General features: G+C 38.9%; 1 protein-coding gene across 1 annotated transcript; it reads right to left on the bottom strand.

Annotated features, from left to right (window-relative positions):
* Positions 1–484: 484 nt before the first annotated feature.
* TMEM167A (transmembrane protein 167A) lies at positions 485–22,300 on the bottom strand. The gene is made up of 4 exons (XM_054397876.1): positions 22,265–22,300; positions 10,170–10,279; positions 4,841–4,875; positions 485–1,616 (listed from the first exon to the last, which is right to left on the bottom strand). The coding sequence occupies exons 1-4, from the start codon at positions 22,265–22,267 to the stop codon at positions 1,546–1,548; spliced, it is 219 nt and encodes a 72-aa protein (XP_054253851.1). The 5' UTR covers positions 22,268–22,300; the 3' UTR covers positions 485–1,545.
* Positions 22,301–23,636: the final 1,336 nt, after the last annotated feature.

Below are 23,636 nucleotides of genomic sequence, written 5' to 3'. Positions count from 1 at the left end.
CAGATGATTCTTTGCAAATTTTGAACATTTATACACCCAACAGGCAAAACCCAAGTCCCCTCAGGAATTTCCCACCCTCTAGTTCAGAAACTGCACCTTCAAAATTCAGAACTGAGTTGCTTTGGTGCAATGTTTAGAGCAGTATCCACATTTAAAGTCAGAGAAATTGATTTTGCCTCTCCCCACACCTTCTGCACAGTCTACAGCTGTTAGGTGTGTACAGCATGGTCATCATCATCCAGTTCTGCATCCTGTGAGCCTGCCCTGTTTACAGCCAGGGCACTTATGTGGCATCTGTTGGAGATAGCTGTTTTTCCTGGCTCCAGATAGGAAAAGAGTTTGAGAGGAGTTACTTCTGATGGTGATTTAGATATGAGGGTATATGTCACACAATAGAAAGCTAGTAAGCAATAATCAGTAATCTGGATCTATAACACAGGTTTTTCAAACAAGAATGACAACATATGCATAAACTTTCAGGGTGTTTATTGCCAGCTTCTCCCATTCTGTTCACACACCTACTGAGCAAAATACTGCTGACAGACAACTCTCCCAAATGCAAGATGAAGTCATATAGATGTCTGGTTGGGTACTATGCCTGTGCATGTTGGGCACTACGAAAATAAGATACTAGATTACTGAAAGTTTGTAAAATCACAAAATTAATCCTAATGGTAAGTATTACTAAAGGTAACCTAATCTTTCAGAATAGCGAATCTACTATCATTTAGTTGGCTTTAGAATATTGAAACATGCAACTTCCTTATCTGCACTCTCCTAAGAAGCTAACTTTGATCCAGTTGATATAACACCCTTGTATTAAAAGCAACAGTTAAAAAGCTGGGGAATGATTTACCTGAGACCTACATCTCTAAAAGCAAATACACATGATATTTAACACAGAGCAGTCCACGTTCTCACATCCCACATCTGTGCCTTCTCAGCAGCTACTCATACATCACTGAAATTATGGTCCCTACCATATTAATATCCTAACAAAAAATATATTGATAGATTATGTGAGGACCTGCAAGTTTAGAAAACGAAAGCTGAATGTAACTTAGGCCCGAGGTTGTATTTCTAGTATGCTATCACAAAATGACAGGAATTGTTCAAACAATAAGAACTGAAAATACTTTTTTAAATATATCCTAGAATCACATTGTTCTTTGTTCTTGCAAGAGTGGTCTTATTGCTAGACTTATAATTTTTACATTTCATTAAATAGGCCTATCAAAAGATTGAAAAGCTATTTAAAATGTGTGGTCTGAGAAAAGCTCCCCTGAAACTCAGACATACAACAGACACTCTTTCCAGAGTTGCATCGGGAGTGTCAGTACTGACTTGACATTAATAAGGACGTGTCGTCAGGAGCTAGCTACATTATGATCACTAAAACTGTACATGATGGTCCATTTGCAGGAGCAGGGGCTTGTCCATTAGATGGGCTGTCCAACATGAGGGAAGACTTGATGACACTTCCTGTCAGAAGTTCTTCCGTGCTTTGCGGTTTGGTAGTAGGGCATAGGGGACACTCTCCAACAGCTACTGGACAAAAAGGATGCTGAAGGCCATCACGACACAGCACACAGCCACGTAGGGGCTCTTCCGTTCACCTGAGAGAAAGGAAAAATCCCAAACTAAATGAAAATTCAGGCACGACTAAACTGATCTAGGCTGCTCCTAGCCTAACGTGGTCATTATCCCACTGCACATACAAATTAATATTCAGCATTTCTTAGCTGGAGAATTGTTATTACAACTACAGAAGTCTACTGAGGAAGAATATGCATTGGAGTGGAAAATTAAGGTGCAGGATAGGATATACTGCTACATAAAGAGAGAGTTGGAGCTGTTTGCTTTAAGCAAAGGTCAATGCAAAGACTTTTGCCTTACTATACACTGTTTTTTCAGAGAAGCAGTTTGTTTAGAAAAACATTAAACAAACAAACAAAAAACTATCTTGCTGGTATTTCTTAGTGCCAAAGAGAGGCAGGAGACAGGCACTGAAAAACTGATCAAGACACCAAACCTTTTACTGGCTCCACTCCCAGTTCTGGCTCAGGCTGTTGCTGCTCAGAAGCCACTGCATGTCAGCTGAGAAGACATTTACCTCAGTGCTGCCTGGCCAAGACTGCTGTGACATGCAGCACACATCCATGTGTGTGCTATCATGGAGGAGCCAGCTAGCTGGCTCGGGAGCAAACAGCAGCCCAGACGTGGCCAGATGACTGTCTGTCTTCTTTGCTCAGAAGACATAGCATTGTTATAGCATGTGGAGAGGGTCTGGTCCACAGATTTTCAAGCTAGTGATAAAAATGGTCAACAGATTAGATTTCTGACTCTTCCAAATTGGTGTTACCATCTCCCAGGGCAGATCATGAATGAAAGTTAGGTTTACTCCATTAACAGCCTTGTACTTGGTGGCAAAGGCGATTGAGAAATATCTAGTCCCAGAACAAAATGTTACGCAAGTCTCTTGTTTACCAAATAAACTATGAAAAAAAAAAAAGAAAGAATCTTAGGTAGGGAACTGTAACAGAGTGAGAGAAATATTAATTACTCTTCATAAACCCAGTGACTTGTTGCTGGAAAGCAGAGTACTGGACAGTACTTCCAGACTATGGAACTGTCAGGAAGTGTTAACATAGCAAAGACTCTTTAAAGTGTGAGAAGATTCCTGGGTTTATGCATTCAGAAGTATATAAACAGAGCTGGAGCTGCTCATGTCAGGCAAAGAAGTTAAATTTCCTTTTGCCGTGTGAGGTCTTTTCTATTACTACAACCCAGGTTTTCTGAGATGCAGTTTTCAGAGAAATATTAAAGAATAAAACCTGCCAAGGCTCCCAAGCCTAGCATTAAGGCACATTCTTCATGAAGTAAAAAAGTCTCTTTTACCAGAAGGACCTTCAAATACAGAAGGAACAAACATTCCACACCAAAAGAAAAATAAAATACTTATGTGACACCTCCCATAAGCAGGTGTGCCTGTCACAGAGGCATTACAAGATGCTGTCATGATCTGGCATATATTTAATTAAACTTCAAATAACTGAATGAATTAATGTCTGCAGTTTCACATCTGTTTGAAATAAATTTTTGAGGAAGTCCACCTCCTACAGTTTAGAGTATTACAATTTTCATATGGGATATACTTTCCTGCTCTTAATTTTCTTAAAAGAGAAATCACCATGTGGCAGGATTAAACATAATTCTGCACAACTTTGTAAATATGTAACCACTTGCCAGTTATTAAAATCTTATGCACATGTGAAAAGGTTGTTTAAACATAGTGGGCAAGTTAAATGTCAAGGAAGCCAGTAGGCATTTTCATTTTTAAAAGGCTACACTTTCTATATGTCTTTGTGATTAATCCAAATTAAATGATGGGAATCATTTTCAAAGCCCATACTACGGATATGTTACTGTTATGTAAGGAACATTAAGATGATACCTTCTCATCTGTTAGTCTCAGAGAAAGTCACAACGGATCACTCTAGATCTAAGTTGAAAAGAAATTAGTGTTTTATATGAAAAAAGTGAAGAGTTCAGTATGGGGCACAAGAGTGCATGAATTACCTTGGATGCAGCAGATGTAAACATGTTAATGCTACTACACAAAGGGAAAACAAGACTGTATTTCATACGAACCGCAGTTCTTAGCTTTATTAAGTTGACAGGGACCTCATAAAAACTCTGTGTACTCTTTTAAATTTTTTTTTTTCAAATGTTTGCTGTGCATGGCTAACAGAAAAAAAGAAGCTTGTGCTTAACTGACTATAAAGAAGATGACGGTAAGGAAAAGTGTTCTCTTCAGCATTAAACAAACTTTAATGCAGATGAATTTTTACATTTGATTTTGCTGTTCTAGCACAAAATTCATTTCTGACAGCTGCCACCTTGCCAGTATCTTTCAATTATAATACTAAAATTGGGTCTGCTATTATCTAAATAGGACAATGTCTCAAATCATTTTAACAGGTCTTCACAAAACCGTGTTTTTTTGTGTCAATGATTTTTGACATACTAAAAAAGGTCTGTCATGTCCCTTTCAAAGCCTGAGAAAGCAGAAAAGGGAACCATACATTCTTCTTTTAGGTTCAATAATAAGTAGGAAGATCTAGAATTACAAGTTCAGTGCTCCTTCTCTGCATTAACAATGAAAGTTGAAGAATACCATTTTGATGACGACTTGTAATTGTTTTCAAAATCTTGGATATAACTTAAAGCTAAGACTGAACTTCTGTTGTTTATTCCCATTTCCTTCTCAAAATGATTTCAGAGTAGGGATTAAAATAAATAAAAATATCAATGCTTGGGAAAATGACTAAAATTAGACAGAGCTGATCAGCCTGCATAGAGATTCAATTTGACACCAACAGCTTTGCATATTTCCAAAGTTCACAGAAGCTAACTAAAGAGAGAAAAGACATTTGTAATTTAAACAGAACTGTACTGCATTATGAATTCCATGGTTCTTTTTATTACTATTAAGGTAAACATCTGCCTTTCTGCCAGTAGAGTCCATTAGAATTTCAAATAGACAGCAGTTTATATGGAAACATTGACTTCCTACTATGTTAGTAAGAAGTATACCCTTGGTTACTTCATGTAGTAAGAAGTGCAGAAGACTTCTGCAAATGTAACACCACTTTGATGAATTGACACTAGAAAATGCAGGTTTTTCCATGATGCTAAGGATATTGCACAGAAGAAAATCCTGCATTTTTAAGATGAGGTATGAGTATGGGTTTCACTGCCACATGGAAACATTGTCCTAATAAATAATGCACACTCAAGAAAAAGCACTGGTTTAAAGATTTTAAAGAAAAAAAATTACCAATCCTGGCGCATTTCCAGAATATTCCCAGTAGTCTGTAAAGACAGAATAAGTTAATTAGGGCCTTTGTTTAATAAAATAAGTCAGATGATTTTCTTTCTTCTATGTCAAACAACTGTACATTATGAACATGGCACTCTTTTTGACTTCAGGAAACACCAGAAAGGAACAAGCTACAAACTAAACAAGTGTCAAAGTCCTTTCTAAGTCTAGCAAGAAAAATAAAGATGCCTTTACTCAGGCTGTGCTCCAAATCTAAAGATTTCATCAGAATTCTACATTAAAGTATCCCAGACAGAAAATTATGTGAAGAAAAATAAGTGAAGAAGAACACTGCAGTAGGAAATGCCCACAGGTCTCCATGCCATTGTATATGGGAAACTTTTTATGTTAAGATTTTGCAGCAAGTTTTCCTGCAGGTATGAAAGATGGTAAATCTACTTTAAACCTAATGCTTTGTAGTTTCTTTTTTGCATTTCTCCTAGCAATAGTAGATAATAATGTTTTATCTAGCATGTTTATAGGTGTTATGTGGTATAGCCTATTTGTGTTGAAATAAATAACAAAACAATTCTTCATGTCTGTTTTTATTCTTTTAACAAGGTTTACCTCACTCATGTCTCTCTAATGCTGCTTGCTCAGCACTTTCATTCTCATAGGTGAAGTAACAAAGGAAAAAAGCAGGAATTAACTTTTCAGAGCATACTGAAAGGCATGTATAAGCATGTACGCCACAAATTTTTAACTTCTCTGTGTAACACAATCTCCAACTGACTGCTCAACAGTAACAACAGCAGGAACTGCTTCAGAATCTGAGGAGGAAGAATACTGAAGCATCCTGAATTAGAAGCCAGCTTTCAGCCTTTCAAATATTGGTCAAAATGGTATTAAAAGCTTGTGTACAGGAAGGTTTCCTCGATAGAATGGATGACTGGTTTCAATGCAGTAAAAACATCTGGATTCATCTATATTGTCTATTTAAAAATAAATAATACAGATTTTATTGACTAAAAAGAAACCTAATTATTTTTCCCCCGTCCCCTGGTACGTTTATCAACAGTAACTTCAGCCTACATTATTTGTGAGGTTCTACCTACTACCTGCTGTGATGGCAACTCTCCAAGTACTTTCCAACAGTGCTCTGAAGCCATACCCACAATGGTTTGATTATCTGTCTTCCTCCTTTCTTGGGCTCTGGCAGTTGCCTATTTTTTTCCTGCTCAAATGCAGATACATAATTTTGGGATACTTGCTCCTGCATACTTCCAGAGTCAAAATATCATTCACTTAAAAAAAATAATTTCTGCACTCCTTCATATTTTATGGTGTCTTTTACAACCTTCATCATCCCTCCCTCTCTCCATTTAGCAGACTCCCTTTTATTTCTGAAACAAAGATCTGAGTGTTGGGCAGGTGACAAGTCCTCCAACAGGCACAAGTGACTGAGGTTTTCAAAGTCAGATGAAATGCATCTCTTGCTGACCATTTTATTGTGAATAGCATTCCAGCATTTTCATTTTTGGAAAATATACTTTTTCATTTGTGTTTTAGTTTGTTTTACCTCAAGCCAAAAGTATTTCTATATAGTCAAAGCTGGTTTTTTTCACTGCTTTTATATAGCTCCACAAGTCCTGGCAAAGTGGTCATACAGTAATCTGAAGATATCTATGCACTTTTTGAAAATGCAGGTTAAAAAAAAAAAAGTGTTAATGTGTAAATCTTATACAGCAAAAGATGCAGCCCCATGCTACTGTGTAGATGACAGTTAAGATTCTTGAAACTGTTGTCACTTTCTATAAAATTAAGATTCACAGGTTGCACGCAGCAAAGTCAAGACAAAAACTTCGTGTTGCCATCTCTCAAAAACTTCCCTGAGAACTCAAAGAAATAAAATATTTTTTTGCTTTTCATATGCATATTTGAAGAATCCTAAGTGGGAAAGAGAGTATTAACTCCTTCCAGGAGCCTAGAAATCTGCTGAATTTGCCTCACAATCTTAGCAACTTCATTTGCCTTTTCAGGATTTTTTTGACTGTGTGTAACAGGTTATAACTGAAGCACTGTACATTGTTCCTAGCTCTAGAAAACTCCCTCCTTGGTGAAAATACAAATATGACTTGCCTTTCTGATATGGGAGGTACAAAACTGTTAGAATATGAGTTTCATCAGCTATCCTTATTGCAGTTAACAATTTATGAGCGTAAAGTCACCACTGACATGAGAATTGACAAGCCTTCCAACAAATGACAAACACAATCTTTTTAAGAGGCTTGGGCTGCTCTTGGAACAGGTCAGTACATCTGTTTGCCCACATAGTTTGGGGGCTAAGCAAAAGCAAATTGAAACCTAGACCTTCTGAACAGCTATAATCACAGCCTCTGGATGAACTGGACAGCTCGTTTTGGAAGAAATTCTTCTGCAGGCCTTCCGCTGTCTTGATTTTTTCCATTACTGTTCATCTCAGGCCTACAACATGCACCTCTTCAAGTCAAAATCTGTTTGATTATTACAGCAATGATGCTGCCTTGAATGAATCTGCTCCAAAACAATGGCTCCTAAAGCAACTACTCAAAGTAATTGCACTGTTCCTTATTCTCACCTTCATCCTTGTTTAGATACAGCTGAAATGTGTCAGTATGGCTTGCGTTCCTGCTGTTTTCTAGCAGCCATAAGTCATGTGCAGGAGCTGCTGCGTATTCCTAACTTCCAATGTTGAAGGCATCGACTATGAAAAGTGGTGTTGGTTACCTGGAGAACAAAAAAATCTAAAGAAATGAAACCCCAGCTACTGGGGCTTTAGACTTTGCCTGTCAGAGTGGCAAAATGCAGCTGCCATGTGTTTACCAGGACAGCTCCACCGCCACTGCAGGAGGGAGTGTGGGAGATACTCCACTGCGATGCAAAGGAAACCTCTGCTGCAGGCAATTGAACACATCTTTCCAGTCAGCAGGGAGGAGGGAATGATGTTGTGGTGCCCATTCTCCTCTGGTTAACATGAAACAGTAAATCTTTGCTTGCTTTCCCAACCTTAAACCCTATTGCTCAGGACAAAGCAGATGGAAACACTCAAGATGTGTCAGGGACAATGAAGGTTTAAAATTCTGTTAGTAGGAAAACACATTTTTGCAGAAGTCAACAGGATGAAACACAGTGTTATAAAAATGGGTGACATCACTTTGTAACACAGTTTCTCAACCAACAGAAACATGTTTCTTTACTTACTATCAGCAGACTTAAATTTTCACCTCTTTACAGTTACCCCTCAGTCAGATACACAGTGAATAACTATCAACATTTTGCCTTTCTGTCACTTAAATGTTTTATTGCTACTTTTTTATGCTATTAAATTGGAGCAGGAATAATGAGCTAAGATCGTCTCTGCAGTAAAATGAAGTATCACTAGAATTTATTTTATCCAGTTTGTCTAGACATTTCCATTTGAGCATGGAATATGTTAGTGAAGAGGGGCAGGGGTTTAACAGCGTATGAGCTCCAAGTAAACATCTACCATTCAGGAAACAAATTTCATTGCTTCCAGGCCAACATTTTATTCTACAGTACAAAGCAGTCTGCATATATATATATAAAACAAAAACAAAATAGTATGTCCAACATCTATATAAATACGGACCAACAGATCAAACACTCGACTCCTCCACTGTGTCAGCACCCTTTGAAAACATTTTATGAAGAGAGTTCTATTGTACTCCAGACAGATTTGCCTCAAGAATAAACAGAGTAGCTTCAGATTAAAGGAAATACTCCTTGCCAAGAACAGCACTAAAATTTTAATCAGTAAAATAAATATTCTTGCTTCTTACTGTGTATACCTCATTGACTATTGTTATCTTCTACTAGCAGGCACCCAAATTCCCATTGCCTCTCCAAGTCTTTCATGAAGTCACCCTTTCTTTCCATCTTTTATCAAAAGAATTCTCTTGTGTCAGTGGCGACCTCACAGCCTCAAATGAAAGGACTCAAGTATTTTCATATTAGAACTCCAAACAGAAAAAAGCTGGTGTGCCCTGGGCATCTCACACAGCTAAAAGAATACTTGAGTGATAAAATAGCGATTCCACAGGTTAATTATAACAAGAGTTTTCAGAAGACACTTAGAAGACATACTCAGGATCTTGTCATGGTGACAAGAGTCTACTTAGAACTTGACACCTTTTCTGAAAAGTAAAACCAGAAGTGACAGAAGATATTTCAGGGAAAAAAACAATTTATTTAACAGCAAATAATCTAATGGAAAAAGTGGACACATCAAACACCCAGCATCCAAAAGCTTACTGTGTTTTCCAGCTAGAACATCATCAGCTAGAAGTACCTCCTAAAAACACTACCTTCTTTGTATTAATCTTTGGTGACAGTATTACTGAAATACTATGGATGGCCTCAGTGGTTTCTAGGTCAAAAGTGCCCAATCATTACTTTAAAATCACATCATTAAATTCACAGTTCTGCATATCACTCATTGTACCAAACACCAAGTCATATTCTTTGTAAGCCAAAAGGTGAATAGTTATTAAGAGCATCAGTGAAGCCCAGATTTGGCTCTATGGCTGTCTCTATTCCCCACTATCTCCAAAAGTGTGCTGTTGAGCAAACTAGAGGAGAACTGTTTTGCAGCAGTACTGGCTCTGGAACATTAAGCACACTCCAGGAGAAAAAAGAACACAAAGGAGAGAAACACTGGTTACCTAGAAGCATGTGATTTAGGAACAGAAGTAAAAGATTAGTCACCAAAGGTTTTGTAGAAGATTTCAAAAATTCTTCTACAAATTCCTTCATCTAAGAGAACACAAAACGTTGACTTAAAGGTATCATACATTACGGACAGTGTTATATATTAAAAAAAAATATTTTTAGCACTTTTAGTTACAGACCATTGCTAAAGCTGTTTCTAACTTGTATCTCCGTAACACCTGTCTTGAAAACAAACTGTAAGTCAACAACTGCTGTTAATGTTTTCTAACCTATCCTAAGAATCAAAAATAAATTCTTGTAGCAAGTGCTGCACATAGGAAAATATTTTCTGTCACGCGTTTCTCTATCTTTAATAAGCATCTAACAAGAAATTTGCAAACCCAGAAAACAACAAATAAAGCAATATTATCTGGCTTTGTTAATTAACCAATTCTTACTATAAAATTGCCACTGCTTGTAAATACCTTATTGCATTCTATTGTAAGATACAAAATTAGGACTTTTATCTTCACAGAACTTCAAAGTAGGATTTGTATCATCACAGACTATTAGAAGATGCTAAAACACTGTGGCTAAAACCAAACACCTTGAGCATGTTTAAAATGATCAGACAACATACCCAGTTTTATTTTTGTCCAGTAAGCTGGGAGCCAAGGATCTGATATAGGCACATGTACATATGAGCAGCAAGATTACAGTCAGCAGACTCTGAAAGTTGAAGATGGCAGACTACAGAAGAAAAAGAGAAAATAATTATTATATTTTTGCAGCACAAAACTTCTCTTACTGCATAAATTGGAGAAAACAGGTGATGCCCCCATACAATACCCATTAAAAACAAAAATGAAACCTGCAGTATAGAAGAATAAAGAAACATCAGGCAAAATGGCAACCTTACAGTTTTGCTCCCCAGCACCTGTCCCAAAGCCAGTTTGTGGAAACCTATTAGCAGCAGGCTAAGAGTTAGAGAAAACAGATATTTCCTCTTGGCCAAGAATATGTGTAACTGCCGTTTGCATCAACAGAATATGGTGGTGGTGAAGCTGGAGGTGAAGAGTATTTGACAAATAAACCAGTGGCAGCCAAGACAGAGAATAACAAGAAATTTGGAGAATTGTTAATATATTGCTATATGAAGATTACATCCAAAATTTGAGAGATTCATAAAAATATGCACAATTAAGACTACCTGAACTTATAAAGTTCTGTTGTCAAACTACCTTTTAAGTTTAAACCTTCTTTATTGAAAACACAGTTTTAGAAGTGCTAATTATATGGAAAATGCTGGACAAATGGAGGAATTGCCTTAGGATGAAGAAGAAAAGCTCTGTTGCTTGACCATAAAACTAATTGCCTACTGGCAGTAAAATGAAACAGTTTTTGAGAAACTACTAGAACATCAGTAACATGCAGTAAGTGCATCTCACAAACTTCTTTTTTTCACTAGAGTCCGAGTCTTGTCTGGCCAATGTGTTCTTTAATCATTAACTTTCAAGCAACTATCATTGCTTACATGAACATAATGTTTTCCAGAAGTATAAACATTATGGGGGGAGAGACAGTACTCATGCAAGGACTGCTGTAACTACATAACCCAAGTACAAAAATATGTCTGAAAGATGGCTGATGATGGCTTCCAGCAAGTGCCACATCACCATTCCAAAAAGTGATGCACTAGCAACATCTTAGATTTTTTTTTCCCCGATAGCTTCACTGGAAATTTTAGCCTACTAGTCGCTGTGCTTTGCAGCTTCTAATAATTTGTTCCAATGTTCTTGCAATGTGAAAATAGTCTAGTTGCATGAAGCATTAAGCTGCAGTTTTATAGTTTAATTTCTTTTTTTTTCACTTAGCATTTTGGTCAACTTACCAGCACCAGGTAGTACACTAGGCAATTGCTTACTTCAAACAGTCTGCTTATGTTTTCGCTCAGCCACCCTCATTTGCAAATCCTATTTAGTCTGAACTAAAAAAAAAATAATGAAGGCAAATACAATAAATTCAACCATCATTCTGAAATTCTGGTGAATTTGTGTCTAAATATCTCATATTCTTTTCATACTGCTCAACCAAGAAAGACTAGTAGTTGTATTTAATGAAGTGTTCAGAACTTATGAAGGGATATTACACTGAAGTTTTCTTCTTCAAATAAAACTCAGTGGGATTTAGAGCAGCACATCAGAGCACTCATTTCCACAGCCTGTTGGTCAAAGTGTACTTCCCTTCTAGGTCACAAAATTCTAATGTTTTGAAGCTCTGATAATTAAATTTCTGTAACTAGTTAAGAAGAATCTTATCAAGAGAGAAAAATCGTGATATTTTAGTTTGGTATTGCATTAACAGCAAATAGAAGTGAGAAGCTCTAGTAGAAGTAATTTGAACATCCATGATCCTCCAGATACAAAGATCTAATCTTTGTAAAACCTTCTAAAAAAACCCAAAAAACTAACCTTATGTAAAAGTTTCCATGAATCAGATGAAGTAATACCAGAACATGCATACAACTACTAACTCAAATACATGCATTAGACAGGGCTAGCTACACAAGGTAATTTATACCTCTAAGACAACAAGATCCAACAGGCCACCTGTGGATGAGGAGCTATCCATTAAGGAACAGCACAGAGGGGTCAAGGAGCAATGGAACAACTCTGCCTCTGCAGCCTGTATGAGACTTTAGCATCCTCAAGGGCATGCTTTCAAAGGCAGCACTAGCAGCTGTGGTGGACATGCCACTGTTCTCTTTACTTCTGCCCAAAGCAGGAACCCTCTTTGAATCAGGTATCCCTCTGCTGAAGAAAAAGGCCCAAGCCTTCCCTCATTTCTCATGCCCTTTCTACAACTACAGGTTAAGAAACAAAAGAGGGGACAAGGTGAAAATGGGTTATTAGGATGGAGAGAGAAGGTAGACAGTAGAGAAAGGTAAAGAAAAAATGCAACTATGCATAGTTGATGTGTGGGAAGGCTTCTGTGGTGATAGAGAATGTGGAGAAGGGATGTTACACAAGTGGGAGTAGTGATCCAGCACCCAAAGAGAGCTCTCAGGCCATCAAGGTGTGGCTACATCCTTTTCTCCTGAGCCACAGCATCTGGTAAAACATGGTTTAGTTAGGGGTTCTTCAGCCTGGATAAGAGAAAGTTTCCATGAGAATTTATTGTGGCCTGCCAGTATGTAACAGGGGCCTATAACAAAGAGGACAGGCTTTTCATCAGTCCTGTTGTGATAGAACAAGGGGAGTTGGTTTTAAACTAAAAGAGAGGAGGTCAAACTTAGATAGAAGGAACATGTTTTTTTACTGTGAGGATGATGAAACACTAGCACAGGCTGTCCAGAGAGGTGGTAGAAGGCCCATATCTGAAAGCATTCAAAATCAAGTTGGACAGGGCTCTCGGCAACCTGATCTAGGTGATGTCCCTGCTCATTACAAGCAGGTTGGACCAGATGAACTTTAAAGGTCTTTTGCAACTCAAACCATTGTCATTCCAGTATTTTAGCTTAGCTAGTTAAGTCATCTGTTCTACTGCATTGTAAATAATGGACTGATTATGCAAAAAGGACAAAAAGTCACCCATCATTATCAGAGGACTCTTGCCTTTGTAAAAGGCGCAAGCTGTTGCCCGTTTCAGAAATCAGGGAAATCTCAATTCCCCCTGAGAGGCAACTCTTCCAACCTAGGAGAGGCAGTGTCTCCTGGCTCCTGTAGGTCTAGGAACGCGACGAGGCCGGATCCAGGAGTGGCTGCCTCTCAGCAAAGCCAGATACTCCCTATCAACTGATTAATTTGATCGGTCCTCTGGGAAAGACAGCTGCACTCAACATCTCACAGCACAGTGCCTGCCAGAACTCGGTTCCCATGAATTCCTGCAGGCTTTCTTCTGCAGCTGCTTTCCAAGGAGGCTGGTGGTACTGGGTACTTCAACACACAAAAATGGCAGAAGGGCACACTTGCTTCCTCTTCAGTAAATGTATACTCATGAAATGTGTTATTAGTCAATCAATATAGGACACATATAATTGCTCTTTGCTGGGCTCTCCATGTGTTTCTTCAGATATGCAGTGCAGGGCATCACTGCAACTCCAGATGCCACTACACTGAAATATATCTGACACATTTATATAGATATTCACCTTGAAAGGACAGGCACACATACTAAAAATTTTGTTTACAATTTTAAACTGGAAATGAAAAAATATTTCTGAAATAGATGGCTTCAAATTTCCTATCTGAAGTAATTCCTGTGGCTCAGCTGAATTTACAGAAACAGGCAACTTACATCCAGCTGCTGGAATTCATGTAATTAAAAACTGCTACAGGAGTCATACATTGCTTGGAATCCTTATAAAAAAATACTGCATTCACATACCAAACTATTTGGAAAATGTTGTAATCTAGGTAGACTGCAGTTCACTTGGTTAAACCAGGATCTTCTGATCCAAAAGCAATTAACTAAAAATTTTCAAACATGTTTACTAGCTTAATGTAGATCCTGTGAGTCTCATTCCCAGTATAAAGAATTTTCAGCTCATAGAGAAACTGATGTTTTTAGACTGGTGAAAAGACAACTAATTTCACAAGACTCGGATTATAAACGCAAAAAAGAATCAGCACTAGCATTTTATTCTTGTTTTAGACAGTGTAAACTATGATTTTAATTACATACACTGAAATTTTCTATGTCTGCATTTGGCACACTTCTGACATTGTAGAAACATCTCAGTAGTTACATTCTTTATTACTTAAATAATTACACATTTTTTCCCCCTGTCCTCTCCTGTATGCCATCTCCGTGTTGTTGTGGAGCACTATCCCATCACCTGCAGCACTAATGAGGTATTCTGTTCAGCAGAACATGCAACAGCAAGCTTTTCATAAGCCTTTAGAAATGTAAGACCATCAAATTTAGCTTTGAGTGGTACATGCCCAAAGGCTCTTTTAAATCCTTCCCAAAAGTAGGCCTTAAAAAAAAATCCGTCAATATTATTTCCATGACCATACCCTAGCTTAGTAAAAATAATTCTATATAATACACCATAGAAATAAAGAAGGAATACTCTTGAAAGTTTTCTTGTGTTCAGATTAGCAGTGATGGCACATATTAGAAAACCTCATGTGAACACACGATCGTTGAAAGACAAACATTACAGCTACAGACATTTGAATCCATCAGGGTCTGCATCTGAGCAGTGTGGCTGTCAGCACAGGGGATGTTGGGGCAAAACAGAGAGTTATTAGGGAAGGAAGTCTCCAATTGCCTCTGGAAGATGCCATCTGTGAGTACAACACAGGAGCAGGAGATGGTGTGGCAGCTCCTTTTTCTGGAGTGAGGACAGAGGGAAGGAAGAGCTTATGGAAGGAGTAAAAAGAAATCTCTGGAACAGTATGTGGTAATAAAAGTTTTAATACGCAAAGAATGTACTAGACTTTAACATACTCCAGTAAGCATTGATTTAGAGTGAAAATTATCCTGTGGCTGAAAATGGGAATTCTGATGGACCATAACATTGGCAAAGCCCCTGCCAATCTGATTATAGACAGTGTTGTCACTCCTGCCATTTAGTCAGCATTGAATTTACTACTCTTGGTGATAAGAAGAGGAAAAACAAAGGCAGCTCAGGGTTATGGTTATCAACAACTCTTGAACTTTATAAGAGTATTGAACTGAATGTGCTGAAAGGAAGGGCTTATTCAGATGACTCCTACATTTTCAGCAATCACTGGTCACTGGTCAATGTGTGTTCAGCCTCAGCAGATGCAGCATCATAGAATAGCTTGGGTTGGAAAAGACCTCCAAAGTTCATCTAGTCCCAAACTCCCTGCAGTAAACAGAAACATCCTCAACTAGATTAACTAGAGCCCTGTTGAGCCTGACCTAGAATATCTCCAAGAATGGGGCCTCAACCACCTCCCTGAGCAATCTGCTCTAGTGTTCCACCACCCTCATGCTCAAGAGGTCTAACTCTGAACTTGATCTACATCTCTTCATTTGCTCCATCACCTCTGAATTCTCTGATTTAGATAGTTTTGTTCCATGTCTTTGTAGCAAGCACCACAGAATTATCTACTTGAGGATAGCATTACAATAAAACAAACCATAAGCTTTGATGCAACTGTACACATCATGGAATGACCTGCTGAATTTCCTCTTGCCTCATATACTTTCATTTAAAATAAACCAGCTGATACCATGGTTCTAGTGGAAAAAAAACCACGAAAGAGAACATAAACTTCATACTTTTGTCCCCCTGGGTTGGTAGAAAAACTAAAACAAAAACTCTCCCAGTTTATCTTGACATGTGACACTGAAACCAAAGCTCAATCTTCCTTAGACTTAGAGCATTTACAAAATGCTCACTCTTATCTCTGATTGCAGCATGACCATGATTTCATCTGTGCATGCTATAAAAAGAGGCCATTGTCATGCCAGCAAGTTGTTCAACTCTGTCCCATGGTTATTCTTGTAATTATCATTATGTGGGCAAACACAGATAAATGATTGGAATATTCTAAAGAAATGATAACCGCATTTGTGTAATATACTGCAGAACATACATAGTCTCTCTGTAACAGTTTTATACTCTCTTTTCCTCCTTAATATTATAAAATTGATGGATGATTATGTTATCTGGAACCAAGGAAACAAATGATATATCTGATCGTTTAGCTGCCATGAACAAGATTTTACCCTGTAGTTAAACTGTGGTACAGTAAAAGCTGATAAAAACACAGAAGCCTGCATGAAATGTAAGATTCAAATTCCATCACAAAAAGGCGGAATCAATCTACGAAATTTTAATGAAGAGCTCTTTAAACAGCTGAAAGAGAAAATGCTTATTATCTAAGGTTTCCATTAGGTACTTCAATTATTATTTCCCCAGTCTAAATCTAATTTTCAGGAGTATAACACTGAAAAAAAAAGGGAGTAACACATATAGGACTACTCCCAATCTGAATGTCGAAGCAATCGCTAAAAGTAATTAAAACATGCACACAATTATTTTCCAACCTATCCTGAAATAATGTTTTCCTACTGCTGTCAAATGTGATCTGATGAAAATGAATGGAAAATAAGCATTTGTAAAAGAGGCATGCTAATTACAACAAGAAAAATACAACACTTTGCAAATCCGTTTATTTCTAAGTGGTTACTGGCAAAAACTACACCAAAGAAGTAATCAAGAGGTGTTTAGACAAAACTAGTTTGTACTTAGTAAGTACCCAAATACTGCTCACATAGCAGCTACTGGTTGCTCCACCATGAAAAGCGTTTTACCGCATACACACCCCAGTACTTAGTTTCCAATGAATTCAAGTACATCATTTAACACTCTTTCAAAATTTCATCCAAAATATTCAAAGTTCGGTCTATAATAATTGTTTTTGCATTTATGGAATTTTGACTAGGGGTTGATTAGATTAATAGGGAATCTTTAGGCATTTCTCAAAGCTGTTATCTTATTTAAATTTCAAGCACAACACAAAGGAACTAACACATATGCTTTTCAGTCAGCTGAAGACTAATACATCTGTTTAAGACATGATCAATCCCTTTAAACAATCAGACAATGAATTAACAGATGGAAACAGTTGTCCTCTCTCACAAAAGCTAACACTTTTATTTTTTTTAACACAGTTCAAATCCACAGACCAACACTAAAATGTCAGCTCAAGGTGACGGTGAAATTCCATGCTCACTTGAATTCCTCTTTGCCCCAATACCACAGTTTCAAAATTATCACACAGTATCACAGCATATCAGAGGCTGGAAGGGACCTCAAGAGATCATCAGGTCCAACCCCCCTGCCAGAGCAGGATCACTTAGGGTAGTCCACACAGGAATTCATCCAGGTAGGTTTTGAAAGTCTCCAGAGAAGGAGACTCCACAACCCCCCTGGGCAGCCTGTTCCAGTGCTCTGTCACCCTCACTGTAAAGAAGTTTCTCCTCATGTTGAGGTGAAATCTTCTATGTTCTAGTTTGAACCCATTGTTCCTTGTCTTACCACTGTGAACCACCAAAAACAGCCTGGCCCCCTCCACTTGACACTAAAAATTGAATTTTTGGTGTCAGCAGCTAGCAGGCACAGTACTTATATAAAAAAAAAAATCTTACAATAAAGTGAAAGTTACAGCATCAAGCTTTTTTACCGGGATTACTATAACACACAGGTTCATGTATTTGTTCAATAAGCACAGGCTTACGTTAGATGTGGCAGTAAAAGATTTATTTTCCTCCACATCTTTGCAGACTATCTAGTTTGCAATTTTGCAGATCTTTTTCTCTGCTCTATTTCCCCCCCTTTCATTTATTTGTGGCACACAGAAGAGGGTTGGTATATTCTTTCTGTTCTAATGGCTGCAAAGAAACTTACCTTTCCAACTAACTAAGAATTAAAACAAAAACAATTTTATGCATACCATTTACACATTTTTTTGTGCATTAATAGTAGAACCATCTCTTTCAAAAATGAAAAATACTTCTTTATCAGGAAAAAGCATAGTTAGTCAAATAAGAAAAGCTCTGCTAAGTTTCTGATGTCCTATGACACTGGTCAGGCCCACAGCACGTCTCCAGGTCTCTTATTTAGCAGAGTTCAGGAGCATGGTTTGAATTCTTAATATGACATTTGCTAATGTTTTTAGCAAGATGTCATTAACTAGTTTATGATCACTTCCTTTTGTTTAATGTAGGAATTTAGATGATGAGTGGAAATTTTACAGTCTTTAATCATCCCACTAATAATTGCAAATGGCCTGCAGAAAAATGTGATCCCCATTCTCTTGCTATTACTGAATAAAAATATGATGTTGTGAATAGCACACAGAATGCCAAAGATGCTTAATAAGAACTGCTCGGCACTCAGCAGAGTGATGGGTTTCTTGCTACTGGTGTCATTCCTGGACTGGCCACGTATGTGGTGAAATTTGTAAAAGTAGACTTATTGAATCCTATTGCTACCAAACCAGGTCAAGAGAGGCATCTTAAAACGGCAGAAGAAATCGACTTCCTCTGTTCTGTAGTCACAGAAGCAAAATACTGATGGCATATATTCACACCTTCTTGTAAACTGACCCAGAAGAACCTACAGCAAACACTTCAAGTAGCAACTCATAACGTGCTCACTCCACAGCAGCATTTCTATTTACAAGGGCAGTTACAGGTCATAGAAGATTTAGTAAGCACCAACACCAGTCGAGTAAATGTCCCTACCTAGCCATGCTGTGTCTCCTTGTTTTTCCTTTTCAATTCCCTGACAAGCTCGTTATTCTGCTGGGAGAGCAGCTCCTTGTAGCTTTCTCACCAATTAGCAGTGATCACTCCTGCTGCTAAGGGTAGGCCTGAGCTGCCATGGGGACCAACAAATATTGAATGATGGGATAGGAGTCAGTTGTTGCATGGCTGGTAGCAAAGGAGGTCCTACCATCTTCTTACATTACAGCTTTTGCGTAATAGTAAAATACTCACATTACCAGCAAAATCAGATTAGCTGGGTAGGAAAGGCTTTATCAGATGAAAAATATGTTACTGAAGCTGTAACTCCCTGAAATTCTATTTTTTTATTACAAAAAATGCAGTGCCTGATGGCACTGTTACACTGACATGCAAAAAGTTGTCCACCATTATTCCAAAATAAATTCAAAATACAAAGACACTTTAAGACTGTAAAATGAACTAGGAGATGTTTTTAATCCTATCTACCTTTAGGCCATGATAAAAACTATTAGCAAATCTGAATCAGGATTGATTCCTTCTTAGAACTTCAAATAAGCCAAATGTAAAACAGTGTACACAGAGACTCCTGAAAGCTCTTTTGCAGAACACTGTCCCAGATTCTGCTATGATTATATCTAAGAGCTTGGTTTGGATCAATATTTACTAATGAATGTTTTTACAACTAGTTATATGAGCAATTTTCTTGCCTTTGATAAACACCATTCTAAGACAGCCACAAAGACTGTGTCCTCATGGAAATTTCCCTAATCAATTTTTAGCAGTAACAGGGAGCTCAAGGTCAGTCCTAACCAGAGGGTAAAGAGAAAGAAGACATCATTGTGAAATTTTCTACAATTATTTCCTTTCTTCATCAGCAAATTGCAATTACAGACACAAAAAACATATACCAGAATGTTTTTTGTATGGCTACTGATGCTTGGCTGCAGTTGAACATTTTTTGCTAGAGAGGAAAGTGAAGAACACCCTTTCAGCAGGTGAAATGCTCATCATTAACATTGTTACTTTAGGCTTCTTTCTTCTTTCCACCCACCACACATGTGCTTGGCAAATTTTTCAACACCACTAGGAACAGTTTTGTTGAGTTTTCAGACACAAAATTCCAAATGTTGACAGGATAAACTGACAAAACGATTTATGAAGGTCAGTAAACAATACATATCCTCCTCTAAATAAATAGCTGTGTCATTATACTGCATCCTTTCTGTTTCTTGTAAACCCTTACTCATTGAGCATCTTCTACATGCTTTCAAAGTTGGTCCAAGTTTAGAGACTGTTTTTTCATTATCCCACTTGCAGTGAATAGGAAAAACCTATAAATACAAATTGTGCTTATATGTACATATATCTGCTTGGCAGCAGTTGACTCTTCACCCAGCACAAGTTTTGACTTGCATAGTAAGGATGCAGAAAGGAAGTGTGGGAGACAATGGGATGGAAAGTTACAAGGGATAAAGTCCTTTAGAAATTATGCTTCAAAAAATGTTATTCATGAAGCCATTGGCTTAACACATTTGCAGCTCATTTTCTTTGGAGAAAGAAACAAATTGGAGGTGTAAGTCTACTCTCTTCCATTTGATGATACACAGACAGCAGCTGTTTCCTATCTTAAAGTTAAGTGTGAGCTCAAAAAAGGTGTCATTAACTACAGCTTGTAAGTGCTAATCCCATAAGACAAAATTTTTCCTAAAGAGACGTGACAGCAGAGGTAGCATCATGGAGAATTCAAAGTTCTTAGTGTACCACGAGGGTTATTGACTTTCCCTGTGGGAATTCAAACACTGCAAGACAGAAGAATCTTATTTTCACCTCCTCTGATGTAAAAACCACGAGAAAAATCCCTCACATAGATTCTATTTTACTTCAAGTTCATTGGAGCAAACAGAGTAACCTCTAACAAGCAAACAGAGAAGTTGAGAGAAAAATTCTCACAAGATCTTGCACATTTTCCATAATCTTTCTGCTAAACATAAAGGTTGTATTTCAAGGCTAAACTGAGCAATGGAAACGTCTCACTGATCATTGAGGTTCTCTTGCTCCCTTTTCTTTTTTTTTCCCCTCAATTTTACAATCTCAGATCCTTTTAAGTACTACAAAGAATAGCAAGGTAATGTTGTACTATAGTACCTGCCTTTTCAAGGCATTGATTAGAGGTGAGGTATTCAGTTCTCGTTTTCTCTATGTTTGTTTTAGATCCTTTCAGATAACTTGTGCCTCTTACCACAAAACCCCTTTGTTCGCTGCTTGAAGCCACAGATTAGAACAGGTTCATCTAAAAGATCTGCTAAAGAATGCTCAGGTGAACAACTTCCAGAAATTTCCTGCTGGTGACAAGATCTGGAGCCTAAGAACTCTTTTGAACTGAACCATAAGAAAGTTCAAGAGATATGAATCTTTTAATAAATACATGGGAATCACAAAAAGGTTCGGTGGAAGTTGTAAAACATACATCACTGGTGAAAGGTTAACCTGTCAAGATCCGTTTGGATGGGGCTTTGAGCAACTTCATGCAGTGGAAGGTGACCCTGGGTATGGTGAGTGGAGTGGACTAAGTGATTTTTAAAGGTCCCCTTCTAAGCCAAAGCACTTTGTGATTCTAAGAAAAGTCCTGAAAAATGTTCATCTTAAAGTAATTCCGTACTGAAGGGAACTTGCATAAAAACTTTTAGGTGAACACTGAAACCCCTCTTCTCTAGATTATTCCTTCTTCTTTAAATTTTAAAATCATGTATCTGCACTGCTCATACAAAGATCTTCGCTTTAGCTGAGAAAGATTATTTCACAGCATAGCTTGAACTCTAATCCCAGTACAATTTCTTAATTTATATTCTCTGTATGTAGAATGACCAATAAAGAGGAAAAAAACACCACACAAAAAAAAATCACTGGTAGTGTTAGTAAACCTCTAGATCAACTCTATATATGTATCATTCGCACTTCTCATTAGCAAACGGACCGAGGCCCCTGACGCTATTCCTGAAAAAAGAGCTGTGGTCCGTGCCAGGACTCTGTTTACTGCTACAGAAGCAAAATGTCAAACAAGATATCTATTAAATCAGAAGAGACAGAAATAATATCCTGGCAGACGTGGCACTGCGGCTCAGAGCAACCACTGCTGCCCCACACGAAACTCACGCTAGGCCGATACAGACACAGAATCTGTCAAGCCGAGCGGCGGGGAAGGCACTACAGCACACGGACGGCTTGCATTACTGCTAGGCTAACTGCTAAGCAAGGCTTTACGGAGGAACTGGGGCGGCTCCGTTCCCGCGAATTCGCTGCCCCGCGGCGGAGCGAGGGCCTCAGCCCTCTAAAAAAGTTCAAAGGCCCGGCCTGGAGAAGATGTGAGGGGCTGTGAGGCGCCACGGGGCGCGAGAAGCGGCCCTCACTACAGAGGTGGCTGGCTGGGCGGCACGGCAGTGGCGATGCCGGTCCCACAGTGACCCGAGAGGAGCAGGCGCCCCCCGCCCGCCGTCCCCCGCTTACCATGACGACCCGCTCCCGGCCACATCACACTTCCGGCAGACCGGGTCGGGGCGGAAGCCCGCCAACAGGGCGTCTCTGTCAGGATATCATGGGCGGGGACACTGTCGGGATTGGCAGCTGTCGATGTCAGAGGTTGCGATTGGAGGGAGCGGACGGACGGAGGCGGGACGGACAGGAGAATGCCTCTTTCATTGGCTCCCGCGCGGCCGCCGGGAGCGCGGCTTTTTCGGGCAGCCCGAAGCGGCTTGAGGCAGAGCGGGAGGAGGTAGGTCGGTCGGGGTGCCCCGCCCCCGCGAATAGGGGTGACCGCCGGTAGGGGTGCAAGGAGTGAAGTGGTCAACTGCCGGCAGTGTTCTAGGGCCTGTGAGCTTGTTCTCATAGCTGAGCCTGTGTCACACACAGTCACCTCGGAGCGGGCCTTGGGGCCCAATCCTGCTCCCTCGAGCACGTAGCGGCCACTGTGTCGCTGGTGCTAAGCCCGGGGCAGCGCGGCCGTTCGGTTCTGGTTTGTTCGCGAGAAGTGTGGGGTTTTGTTTATTTCAAGCCGTGCTGTCCGTTTCCAGCAGAAAACGCGCGGGGTTCTGTGCCCTGTGCCTTGGCCGCGATTTTCCTGCGGGGAAGGTGTGTAGGGGCCGCTGTGCGAGGCGGAGAGCCACGGCCCTGTCTCGTTCCCTCCCTTCCGGCGGGAGGAGACGAGGGAGTAAGCCGTTTGCTAATGTAACGTAAAGAACGTTTTTTTTTTTAAAAAAAAAAAAAAAAAAAGTCCTAAGGAGGCGCTTACAAACCAAACCACCACCACCACCAACATCAACAACAACAAAAAAGACTTGACATCATTTTTTCATTTTCCTCAAGGATCCTCTTCCTTTCAGGATGCAGTTGAGATGAGGAAGTAAAGTGTGTTCTCTAGTTTCTCCTTACAGAGTTTTCACTCTTCTTTTCTGTAATTGCACTTAATACATCAAGTTAAGCTGAAAAATCTTGGGTAAAGATAGCATATATCCTTATAATGGCCACATCATACTTTTCCATAAATACACAAAATTATGTAGAAAACTTAACGTTGTTGGTGGCTGGCTTCATAAACTTGCACATGAGTGAGCCCTGTACAGCTAAACTTGTGGTGACTCTTGCATTTGGCAGCTGTTTTTGGCAGTGCCTCCTCTACCATCAAGGCATACGAAAAGGATAGGTCTTAATTTTTCTTTAACATGAAAAAGATGTGGCATTTATTTTTCAAACTAGGAGATGGTTATTTCTTTAAGGAATTACCTTTCATCAGTGAAGAACTTTGGTAATGGGAAGACTGCTTATGTTCTGACGGTTCGTGGAAGAACATGATTATTTGGTATTTAGAGTAAGGTGTCTGAAT

Source organism: Indicator indicator, chromosome Z, assembly GCF_027791375.1.
Source record: "Indicator indicator isolate 239-I01 chromosome Z, UM_Iind_1.1, whole genome shotgun sequence".
In the NCBI taxonomy this organism is placed as follows: Eukaryota; Metazoa; Chordata; class Aves; order Piciformes; family Indicatoridae; genus Indicator; species Indicator indicator.
This window is presented reverse-complemented; position numbering and strand designations above follow the sequence as displayed.